Source organism: Ascaphus truei, chromosome 2 (assembly GCF_040206685.1).
Source record: "Ascaphus truei isolate aAscTru1 chromosome 2, aAscTru1.hap1, whole genome shotgun sequence".
NCBI classification, from domain to species: Eukaryota; Metazoa; Chordata; class Amphibia; order Anura; family Ascaphidae; genus Ascaphus; species Ascaphus truei.
Window position 1 is genome coordinate 486,478,085 of NC_134484.1, and position 13,365 is coordinate 486,491,449.

At 43.4% G+C, this 13,365-nt stretch overlaps 1 protein-coding gene across 1 annotated transcript in view; it reads left to right on the forward strand.

The window, feature by feature from the left end:
- Positions 1-7,711, forward strand: part of LOC142488425 (uncharacterized) — an 83,834-nt gene extending 76,123 nt beyond the window's left edge. Inside the window, 2 exon segments of the mRNA XM_075588926.1 lie at positions 2,275-5,464; positions 5,466-7,711. Of these exon segments, the coding sequence (XP_075445041.1) occupies positions 2,275-5,464; positions 5,466-5,724 (3,449 nt within the window). The 3' untranslated portion in view covers positions 5,725-7,711.
- Positions 7,712-13,365: the final 5,654 nt, after the last annotated feature.

Genomic DNA, 13,365 nt, shown 5'->3' on the forward strand with positions numbered 1-13,365 from the left:
GACTATTGTGGAGGAATTGCGGCGCTATTTTTCAATTACAGATCTTGTAATGATAATAGTGAGAGACTCCATTAATGGCATTTTGCGTCATACAAGGCATCGGCCCTGGAAGGACAATCTGGTGGGGATCGAATTTGCGTGACTGTTCAAATGTTTGTTTTTTGACTTGTTGCTTGTTTTGACTTGTATTAATAAAGAAATGTTTTTACTTACACAAGACCTGCACACCTCCAGCCCTCGAGGGCTATTTGCGGCTCTCGAGGACTGGAGTTGTGCAGGCCTGACTTACTGTACTGTACACCATACACCTGTAAATGTTTTGAATTGCTGTACACTTTTTGTACTTACTCCACCAATAAAAGAAAATGTTGATTTGTTTTAAATTGTTCCATTGTCTCCTTTTATACTGTAACAAAATACAGTGTTTCTAGAACATACAGTACAGTACTGTCCAGGCATACTGTACTGTATACTGTAGGCATGCTCAGTACTGTACATCACGAGTATTAAAACAATACATGCTGTACGGGTATAGAATATACATACTGTATGTACTGGAATACATGTAGAATAAATGCATACTTTTTATTTTTCGGGTTTATTATACAGTACAGTATATATATAAAAAAAGTATTGTATACGGTCTGAAAACAGCAAACTGTTTCAGGTTTTCTATGAAGCTCTCAGTGACAGTATTCTATCCTAATCAATAACAATGGCCACTAAACTGTAGACTCCGGTACGTGGTTTTTTAAATCCGATTCAGCAATGTGCAGGCATTGTTACACAAAGCGATATTATCCATCGAAATCCCTCCATTTGCCGTTTTCCGCATGAGATAACAAAGTTTTCTTTTCTGAGGAATAACAAAAGTACAAGTTTTACTGTAATGGTCAGTCAGTCCCCTAAAGAAGTTCCCACAGTCAGTCCCACCAATAATTTTCTCGGGGGGCGTCTCCTGTTCGCATGCGCCTACTGTCGATGTGATGACACGCATATGCGTTTCAAGAAGGTTCCAATGCGCATGCGCCTAGATTTCAACCAATTGTTCAGTATCTACTGTAGAAGCTGCTCAGCCAATGATATTGCTTACAGGAGAATCGCTTGACTGTGCATTGATATTGATATTTCAAAAACAGAATAAAATACGGCAATATTACTCACCATAGATCTTGCCAATCAGCTGGCGCCGAGCCACTGCCAGTCCCGTATTCTTGATTATACTGTACACGTAGTTGACAGATGACAACAGCACTACTACACCTGTTGTTGACAGCTGATGAGGCTGGAAATCGCCTTGGTACATGCAAGCTTGCTGGAATCTGTACTCGAAATCCGTCTCGGGTTGCAGGTATCTGGGCGGGGACAGACAGCAAGGGTTGCCGGTCACCAGGTTTTCACTGACGGTCGGACTGTTATTAGAAGATGGCGCTGTCACTGGCGCATTTCTTGCCAGCAACTGACGTTTCTTAGTTGGTTTTAACATGACCTTTCGCCTTTTCAAGTCTCCATGATCAAAGATACTGGAAAAATCTGGTGCTACACACCAATACCCTCCGGCAACTTTGACACCAGGTGCGAGATCAATACGAAAAAAACACGGATCGATACATAACTTTTTTCTTATTGCATGCTTCCACACATGAGCATGTGGTGAAAATTTGTAAAAGTCATAGTTTTCGATAAAATACTGATAAATTTGACCAATGGTTGCCATCTTATCATCTGTTGCACTAATCGCGGCCCATATTAAAGAATCGTACGTTCTGTCGGGTTTTTGGTACACGGACTGCAGCGGTGCACTCCTCTCGGAGCTCTCGGAACAATAGAACACCAGACACTGCACATTTAGTTTTAATATGAGAAGCCTAAATTGATACATTATTGTAACTTCTTCAGTACCAAGGTCAATTTACAATGGACCACTGTGGTATTTTTTTAAACATTTGCAAGTCGACACATTACTGAAGCGCATGCGCATTACAATTCATGAATATCTGCCACCTGGCAGATACGCGAAGAATTGCAACCAAGTAAATCCGAACCATTATGAATTAACACATCAACCGCGGGTGACGCCGGCATGAATGCAACATGAACGCGGTGAAGTGCGTGGCATTCGGAAAAAATCCCCGAAAAAATTCGGAGATGTCGGAGAATAAAAGGGGCCGCAGCTGTACATTCTTCAGTGTTTTGGATTTGTAATTTGTGTTCAGTAATTTGATTTACAGATTGAAATCATTTGTTCTGTCTTTTTTTGTTTACTTCTGTTAGAGAACGGCCTGAATGAGGAACAGAACTTGAGCTCTGATGCATCCAGAAGCTGTCCGACTCCTCGCAGCCCAGAAGTGCCAAAAAACAATGATTCCTGCCACATTTTAGACATGTGCAAGGAACCAGTGCCACATGATGGTGAATTTACAGACCTTGTACAGCACACAGCAGAGACGGACTCTAAATATGGGTCCAGCAAAAGGTATGCGAGAGATTTAAGAAGAAGCCGTGGTGCTCAGCCTTTTCTCTGTTGTCAGTGTGGCAAAAGCTTCTCAATGGACAGGGACCTGCTCACACACCTTTGTGTCCCCGCTAGGGAGCAAACCTTTACATGTACAGATGGTGGGAGCAGTTTCTCACTGAAGGGGAAACTTCTTTCACACCAGATGATTCAGACAGCAGTGACTCCTTTTACTTGTACAGTGTGTGGGAAACAGTTAGGTACTAAGTGGACCCTCCGCAATCATCAGAGGGTTCATACAGGGGAGAGACCATTCACATGTTCAGAGTGTGGAAAACAATTCCGTACTAAGAGCCACCTCCTCATACACCAGATGACTCATACAGGAGAAAAACCATTCACATGTACAGAGTGTGGGAAACAATTCAGTACTAAGAGCTGTCTCCTCAAACATGAGCAGACTCATACAGGGGAGAAACCATTCCCATGTACAGTGTGTGGGAAACAATTCAGTACTAAGAGCTGTCTCCTGAAACATGAGCAGACTCATACAGGGGAGAAACCATTCCCATGTACAGAGTGTGGGAATCAATTCAGTACTAAGGCCCTCCTCCGCAGACACCAGATGACTCATACAGGGGAGAAACCATTCACATGTACAGAGTGTAGTAAAAGCTTTACTAGAAAGGCAGAGCTCCTCAACCATGAGCGCATTCATACAGGGGAGAAACCATTCACATGTACAGAGTGTGGAAAACCATTCAGTACTAAGAGACACCGCCGCAGACACCAGATGACTCATACAGGGGAGAAACCATTCACATGTACAGAGTGTAGTAGAAGCTTTTCTCAGAAGACAGATCTCCGCATCCATGAGCGGATTCATACAGGGGAGAAACCATTCACATGTGCAGAGTGTAGTAAAAGCTTTTCTCAAAAGAATGCGCTCCTCACCCATGAGCGGATTCATACAGGCGAGAAACCGTTCATATGTTCAGAGTGTGGGAAACAAGTCAGTACTAAGGGCCACCTCCTCAGACACACGATGACTCATACAGGGGAGAAACCATTCACATGTGCAGAGTGTAGTAATAGCTTTTCCCGGAAGACAGAGCTACTCAACCATGAGCGGATTCATACAGGGGAGAAACCATTAACATGTACAGAATTTGGGAAACAATTTAGTATTAAAAGCATCCTCCTCAGACACCAGATGACTCATACTGGAAAGAAACCATTCACATGTATAGAGTGTAGTAAAAGCTTTTATATGAAGAAAGAACTCCTCATCCATGCACGGATTCATAAAGGGGAGAAACCATTCACATGTGCAGAGTGTAGTAAAAGCTTTTATCAGAAGACAGATCTCCGCAACCATGAGCGGATTCATACAGGGGAGAAACCATTCACATGTACAGAGTGTGGGAAACAATTTAGTATTAAAAGCATCCTCCTCAGACACCAGATGACTCATACAGGAGAGAAACCATTCACATGTACTGATTGTGGGAAACAATTCAGTACTAAGCGCTACCTACTCAAACATGAGCAGACTCATACAGGGGAGAAACCATTCCCATGTTCAGAGTGTGGGAAACAATTCAGTACTAAGAGCAACCTACTCAAACATGAGCAGATTCATACAGGAGAAAAACCATTCACATGTACAGAGTGTGGGAAACATTTTAGTATTAAGAGCAGTCTGCTCATACACCAGATGACACATACAGGGGAGAACCCATTCACATGTGCAGAGTGTAGTAAAACCTTTTCTCGGAAGTTAGAGCTCCTCATCCATGAGCGGATTCATACAGGGGAAAAACTATTCACATGTACAGAGTGTGGGAAACAATTCACAGTTAAGAGCAAACTCCTCATACACCAGATGATTCATACAGGGGAGAAACCATTCACATGTGCAGAGTGTAGTAAAAGCTTTTCTACAAAGGCGAAGCTCCTCATCCATGAGCAGATTCATACAGGTGAGAAACCATTCCCATGTTCAGAGTGTGGGAAACAATTCAGTACTAAGAGCCACCTCATCAGACACCAGATGACTCATACAGGGGAGAAACCATTCACATGTACAGAGTGTAGTAAAAGCTTTTCTCAGAAGACAGAGCTCCTCAACCATGAGCGGATTCATACAGGGGAGAAACCATTCACATGTACAGAGTGTGGGAAACAATTCAGTATTAAGAAAAGCCTCCTCAGTCACCAGATGACTCATACAGGGGAGAAACCATTCACATGTACAGAGTGTGAGAAACAATTCAGTCTTAAGAAAAACCTCCTCAGACACCAGATGACTCATACTGGAGAGAAGCTATTCACATGTACAGAGTGTAGTAAAAGCTTTTCTATGAAGAAAGATCTCCTCATCCATGAGCGGATTCATACAGGGGAGAAACCATTCACATGTACAGAGTGTGGGAAACAATTCGCAGCCAAGAGCAGTCTCCTCAGTCACCAGATGACTCATACAGGAGAAAAACCATTCACATGTACAGAGTGTAGTAAAAGCTTTTCTCGGAAAACAGAGCTCCTCAAACATGAGCGGATTCATACAGGGGAGAAACCATTCACATGTACAGAGTGTGGGAAACAATTCAGTATTAAGCAAAGCCTCCTCAGTCACCAGATGACTCATACAGGGGAGAAACCATTCACATGTACAGAGTGTGGGAAACAATTCCGTATTAAGAAAAACCTCCTCAGTCACCAGATGACTCATACAGGAGAAAAACCATTCACATGTACAGAGTGTAGTAAAAGCTTTTCTCGGAAGACAGAGCTCCTCAGACATGAGCGGATTCATACAGGGGAGAAACCATTCATATGTTCAGAGTGTGGGAAACAATTCAGTATTAAGAAAAGCCTCCTCAGTCACCAGATGACTCATACAGGGGAGAAACCATTCACATGTACAGAGTGTGGGAAACAATTCACAGTTAAGAGCAAACTCCTCATACACCAGATGACTCATACAGGGGAGAAACCATTCACATGTACCGTGTAGGAAACAATTCAGTATTGAGAGCCACCTCATCAGACACCAGATGACTCATACAGGGGAGAAACCATTAACATGTACAGAGTGTAGTAAAAGCTTTTCTCGGAAGACAGGGCTCCTCAACCATGAGCGGATTCATACAGGGGAGAAACCATTCACATGTACAGAGTGTGGGAAACAATTCAGTATTAAGAAAAGCCTCCTCAGTCACCAGATGACACATAATGGAGAGAAACGATTCACATGTACAGAGTAGTTAAAGCTTTACTATGAAGAAAGAACTCATCCATGAGCGGATTCATACAGGGGAGAAACTATTCACATGTACAGAGTGTGGGAAACAATTCACAATTAAGAGCAACCTCCTCAGACACCAGAGGATTCATACAGGAGAGAAATGATTCACATCTACAGAGTGTGGGAAACCATTCTGTATTATTAACATCCTCCACTTACACCAGAGGATACATAAACCCACCTTAGCAAGACACCCTCTACAATTAAATTTGTCGTTTTGTTCTCCAATGCAACAACGACACACATCACTGCGAAATGCTCAAAGAACTAGATTGGTCATCACTCGAGTCTAGGCGCAAAGTTCACCTTTCCTGTCTTGCCTTTAAATTCTTTATGGGCAACCTACCCAACTATCTGAACAAGCTCCTCACCCCTACCACATGCAGCACTTATCATCTGAGATCAGACTCCAAAAGACTGTTCATGGTCCCACGGCTCAACAAAGTATCCGGCCGCTCCTCCTTCTCTTACCGTGCAGCCCAAAACTGGAACAACCTAGCAGAGATACTCACATCCACCACCAGTTTAAGTTCTTTCAAATCTAAGGCTAACATTTTAATCTGGTCTGTAACTGTTTCATACGCCAATAATATATATTTTCTTTAACTGTGCATGCAATGTCTTGTATATAATGTATACCATGTTCATTTATGTAACTGTATTTGTAACCATGTATTATTTGTCTTAACTCTGCCCAGGACATACTTGAAAACGAGAGGTAACTCTCAATGTATTACTTCCTGGTAAAATATTTTATAAATAAATAAATAATAGAGGGGAGAAACCATTCACATGTGCAGAGTGTGGGCAAAGCTTTTCTCAAATGTGCCACCTCACCCACCACAGAATTCATACACGGGAGAAACCATTTCCATTTACATAGTGTGGGGAAAGCTTTTCACAGAGGATCAGCCTCCTTACACACATGAGGATTCATGCATGAGATAAAATATGTAATTGTTCAAAGTAGGGTTGGGCAATATACCAGTAGCATAGTAATACTCCGTGTTCAACAAACCTATACATTTGCACGCCCCGGGCGAGTGGCTTTAACATCGTGGCGAGCTCCTATTGGCCCAAGCAGCACACGTGTGGAACTAGGTGGCGAATAGATTTTTTGGTGATTTGTCAACCACTGGTAATACTGCAATAATAAAAATGGACGGTAACGCAATACTTGCCATTACTTCTTACCATGGCATTCCTATCAGCAGCTGCAGAGTGGGGGTGGGTCTGGCAGAGAGGCGTGGGGCTGGGGACTGTCAGAGAGAGGACTGAGTGTGGGTCTGGTAGAGACGGGAGTGGGAGCGAGTCTGGGAACTCCTTGACTTTCACATGCTGCAGCTATAAGGAATCCTCCTGCTGGTAATCTCACCCCTCCATATTAACCACTTTCCCTCTGCCATGCCTCTTACTCCTTCCCTTCCACCATGACTCAACCCCTTTCTCTCCCCCGTATTTCTCTCGGCTCTCACCCGTGCCTCTTGACCCCCTCCTTTCCCCATGCCCATTAACCCACGCCTCCCCATGCCCTATTAATGTGTACAGGAGAAGGGGGGTCGAGGGGGTAATTATAAGCTTTCTTACCATGCACCCCAAAACTGGAACAACCTACCGGAGACTCTCACATCCACCACCAGTTTCAGTTCTTTCAAAACTAAGGCTGTCTCACATTTTAATCTCGTCTGTAACTGTTACATACGCCTATAATATATATTATCTTTAACTGTGCATGCAATGTCTTGTATATAATGTATACCCTGTTCACTTATGTAACTGTTTTTGTAACCATGTATTATCTGGCATCTTAACTCTGTACCCTAGAAATATGTGAAAATGAAAGGTAATTCTCAATGTATTACTTCCTGGTAAAACATTTTTATAAATAAATAAAAATAAAATGGTGAAGAAAGCGGCTTTGGTGTGGCTGTAGTTAGTGTAACATTTTTTTGGAAACATTTGTTATTCTTAAAATTAAAATATACTAAAATGTATTTGCTTTTTTAAATTTTATTAAGAATGAAATGCATTTGTATAACAAATATGTTTCACAATAAATGACCTTGAACATTTTGAGGACTTCTGCTTTTTTGCTTTCGATTGGGTATTAATATATTGCTGAATATTGTTATCATGATAAATTACTTGTGCAAAACAGAAAGTGAATCCCTGCGCTTCTCCCTTTGGGATAGCAATCAATGGGGAATATAAATATATGTATGGTGTAAATACCTATAAGAAAAAAGGAGACTGTTGGTATACATCCTTTGATCAAATAATGCCAAGCCTGCTAACCACGTCAAGGTAAGTCTCTTTAGCAGGTCCCTACGCTAAATGCATACTAGTGTTATGTGAAATAAGCCCAGAAGGGGTTAAAATATCAAAGCATATGCTTATATAACCTAGTGCAATTAAAAACTGGTATATACCAGTACAGATACTCACATGTAAGTGAAGTGAAATAAGGGGACCTTGCTAGGAGATTATATACCTGGAAGAGGACGGGCTGGCCTGCCACAAACTGCTCAATAAGCAGTTGCAGGTGAGGTGATTGGCTAAATATATTCAATTACACCATAGTAGTGTTGCCCTCTAGGAGCGTGCTGCTAAGGATTAAAATCGGCCCAACAAATAATGTAAAACAAATATATAATCACTGCGCTTCTCCATGTAAAGAGCATGCAGCTAGTGAAGGAACTGGCCATACAAATGTGCAAAACAGTTCACTAGCTGCATGCTCTTTACATGGAGAAGCGCAGTGATTATATATTTGTTTTACATTATTTGTTGGGCCGATTTTAATCCTTAGCAGCACGCTCCTAAAGGGCAACACTACTATGGTGTAATTGAATATATTTAGCCAATCACCTCCAACTGCTTATTGAGCAGTTTGTGGCAGGCCAGCCCGTCCTCTTCCAGGTATATAATCTCCTAGCAAGGTCCCCATATTTCACTTCACTTACATGTGAGTATCTGTACTGGTATATACCAGTTTTTAATTGCACTAGGTTATATAAGCATATGCTTTGATATTTTAACCCCTTCTGGGCTTATTTCACATAACACTAGTATGCATTTAGCGTAGGGACCTGCTAAAGAGACTTACCTTGACGTGGTTAGCAGTCTTGGCATTATTTGATCAAAGGATGTCTACCAAAAGTCTCCTTTTTTCTTATAGGTATTTACACCATACATATATTTATATTCCCCATTGATTGCTACCCCAAAGGGAGAAGCGCAGGGATTCACTTTCTGTTTTGCACATTTGTATGGCCAGTTCCTTCACTAGCTGCATGCTCTTTACATGGAGAAGCACAGTGATTATATATTTGTTTTACATGATAAATTACTTAATACTCTTATGGTGGGAAGTATTCTTGTTATTGTCTATCCCTAATTCAGGGTGTTGGAAACAATTCAGTACAAAGTGTGACCTCCTGTCACACCCAAGTATTTACATGGGAGATACCATTTGCTTGTTCAGTGTGGGAAACAATTCAGTGTTAAGGGTCATCTCTTCAGAAACTAACAAATTCATGCAGGGAGAGGCCTTTCACATGGGGGGAGGGGGGAGAGGGGGAGAGAGGGAGAGTGAAAGGAAGAGGAGACAAAAGGGGGAGAGGAGAGAGAAGGAGAGGAGACAGAAGGGGGAGAGGAGAGAAGGATAGGAGACAGAAGGGGGAGAGGAGACAGAAGCATAGAGGAGACAGAAGGGGGGAGAGGAGGAGGGGGAGATGAGGGACAGGAGAGAGAAGGAGGGAGGGAGGAGGGAGAAAGGAAGAGGATAGAAGGAGGGAGAGGAGAGAGAAGGAGGGAGAAAGGCAGAGGAGAGAGAAGGGGTGAGAGGAGAGAGGGGGAGAGAGATCGATTGATCAGGGGGGGTGATGTGAGATGATGGGGGGGTGTTATGTTTAAACCAAACTCATTACAAAATATATACACATGGTTTATTCAAAAGTATGAGTTAAATATTATTTATTACCCCCACTGCTTTACATGTCTATTTTGTGATTTACCCCTGTCAAACATGTCATCCAGATAGGGGTTCCCCGAAATTTTACAAAATACTTAAAGAGTTCCTCCAAACAAAAAAGGTTGGGAATCACTGATCTAGAGTGTAGATTGGTCTTGCAAGCCAGATCAGGAGTATACTGTAGAGGTTAGAGTAGTCGTTTATACTTGCCACGTTCAGGATAGGAGAGTAGCGGATCGTTGGGGTACTATGCCAAGGTCAGGAGCAGAGAGTGGAGAATGGTCGTGCGTAAGCCAGGTCAGGAGAGGAGAGATGCGGAGTCCAATACGTAGCATGGGTCAGGCAACAACGGAGACAAGGCAGGATGTTGCAAGGCTCAAGGCAGGATGTAGCAAGGTACAGCATCACATAGGATTATGCTCAGCAATGTGTGAGTGAGCAAGGCAGCTATTTAAGGAGCCATCAACCAATGGAGAGACTGGGCGGAACCTGAAGAGGGAATCCCATAGGCTGCTGTGTCACACAGGTGTGCCCTATTACACAGCAAAATTAGAAGCGGAGGCGGAGCTGTACGTGTCGCGCGCATCACCGATGTGGAAGACTGGTGAGCTGCTCACGTGTCACCTGCACACCGCGCATGTCCCTCTGCAGAGTGTGCCCAATTGGAGGCGGTACTGAGCGCGCGTCACAGGGTTCTGGGGGCGGAGTCTGTATTGCGCGTCACTCCCGCGCCAAACCTGCCTGTCATGGGGGCGGAGACTGGGAAGACTGGAGGAATGCCTGTGTGTGACGCCTTTGTGGAGGCGGGGCCTGGAGATGGAAGCCACGGAAGAGCATACTGACTGCGTGCAGTCCGCGCACACGTAACTGGGCCGTGAGATTGCGCATCCTGGGCGACTGCCATTGCAGGGCTTCTAAGGTGAGGGGAAGATCTCCAGCCACCAAAATGGCTAATCCTCACAGTACATCCCCCCCGCTCTAGGAGCGACCTCCGGATGAATCCTTGAAGGCTTATCCAGAAATTTGGAGTGGAAGAGATGAACCATCCTGGCTGCATGAACATGATGACTCAGAATCCAGGATCTTTCCTCTATACCGAAATCCTTCCTGTGTACCACATAGTGTAACGAGCCTCTTGAGAACTTGGAGTCCAGTATGGATTGCATCTCATACTCAGGTTGACTTTGCACCATGTGAGAATGTGTAGGAGAAGTATGAACTGAATGTGCATTCTGGACAACTGGTTTAAGTAAAGAGACATGAAAAATGGACGGAATCCGCATAGAAGAGGGCAGCGAGAACCGGTACACAACCGGATTAATCCTTTCTGAGATAGGAAAAGGACCAAGAAATCTGGGTGCAAATTTCATAGAAGGTACTTTCAGCCTGATGTTTCTGGATGTCAGACAGACCTTGTCGCCGATCTTGAATTCCTGAGCATGTCTCCGGTGGCGATAAGCCTGAATCTTCTGCCTATTAGTGGCTGTCCTGATGTTTGCTTGAACCTTTTTCCAAAGATTTTGCAGTTCTTTAATCCTGTCGTCTGCCGCTGAAACCCCAGATGAGGAAGAAGAGAGATGAAGAGTAGATGAGTGGAACCCATAATTCACAAAAAATGGAGACTTCATGGTAAATCCGCTTTGTGCGTTGTTATGAGCAAATTCTGCCCAGAGCAAATTCTGCCCAGGGCAAAAGTTGTCCTGTGAATCGGACACAAAACATCATATATATTGTTCTACGGACTGATTTGTCCTTTCAGTCTGACCCTTTGTTTGTGGGTGATATCCAGAGGAAAAATGCAGAGAAATGCCTAGTTGTAGGCAAAAAGAACGCCAAAAGCAAGACACAAACTGAGACCCTCTATCCGACATAATGACAAGTGGTACTCCGTGAAGTCGGAAGATATCTCTGACGAATACATCAGCCAGTTTGGAAGAGTTGGTAAGACCTTAGAGTGGTATAAAGTGGGATTGCTTTGAGAATCGATCCACCACCACGAGGATCGTGTTCATGCCCTTGGATACGGGTAGATCCACAATGAAATCCATGGACAGTTGTGTCCATGGACGGTCAGGAACAGGCTGAAGAAGTCCTGAAGGGAGATTCCTAGGAGTTTTAGTCCTCGCACAAGTTGGGCACGCGGCTACCAAGTTCTTGACATCTTTCTGAATCTCGGGCCACCAAAATGTTCTGGAAATGAGATCTAAAGTTCTCTTGGTCCCTGGATGACCTGCAGCTCTGGAGGAGTGACTCCATTGGAGAACTGTTTTGTGATGCATAGGAGAAGTATAGAGACAACCATCAGGAATTGTAAGATCGGCAGGGATGTGATCCCGTTGTCGTACGATATTTTTGAGAACGTTGAAGTTAGTCGCAGAAAGAATACATTTGGCAGGAAGAATGGGTTTTTGTTGGTCCTCAGATTTGTCGTCCAAAGAGAATTGCAGAGAAAGGGCGTCAGCTTTGATATTTTTGGTTTCAGGAATATAGGAGATTATAAAGTTGAATCTTCAGGGGAAAAAAAAGTGACCACCTGGCTTGACGGGCTCCAAGACAACGTGCTCCTTCGATGTATAACTGATTTTTATGATTCGTCAACATAGTTATGGGCTCCTCATTACCTTCTAGAAGGTGTCTCCATTCCTCCAATGCTAATTTCATGGCCAGGAGTTCCTGTTTCCCAATATCATAATTGCATTCAGCGGAAGAATTTTTTTTGGAGATGCAAGGTTCAATCTGTACTGAGGGGCTTTCCTCTGGAAAAGAACAGCACCAACACCGACATCCGACATCCGATGTATCAACTTCAAGGGTGAATGGAAGTTTGGGATCGGGATGAATAAGAATAGGTTAGGACAGGAATGCACTTTTAAGGCGAGAAAAAGACTGGATGGCCATGGGAGACCAAGATGTGGGATCTGTTCCTTTCTTTGTTACGGCTGTAAGCGGGGCTACCAGGGAAAAAAGTTCGGAATAAATCTGCAATAATAGTTAGAAAATCCTAGAAACCGTTGAATGGCTTTGAGAGTGGTGGGTTGAGGCCAATCCAGTACCGCTTTGACTTTCACAGGATCCATAGTAAGACCAGTGTTGGAGATCCTAGGAAAACGGTAGATGCTTGATGAAATTGGCATTTTTCGAGTTTGGCAAAGATTCGGTTCTCCCTTAGGCGAAGGAGTACCTGCTTAACGTGGGACACATGTTCCTGTTTGGATCTGGAGAAAATCACAATGTCATCAAAATAGATAATCACGAAAGAATTGAGAAGATCCCTAAAGATTTCATTGACAATCTCCACCAGAATACATCTAACCCAGCTAACTTCTGGAAGGTTATCAACAATATATTCCAGCCTTCTAACCATCAACAACCAAGTAATATCACTAAGGGGGATATTACTCTTACAAACCCCACTGACATTGCAAATGCATTCAATGATTACTTCGTGGGGTGTGCTACTAACTTATAAGCGAAACGCAATCCAAACCACAAACCTGAATCTCATCTGGGAGTACCATATAGCCCCACCCCCTCCCAACACTGCTCACAATTTTCAATTCAGCCAAGTATCCGAAGAGGAGATTACACAAGCGCCCCTCAAATTAAAACTAAGCAGCCAATGTGGAC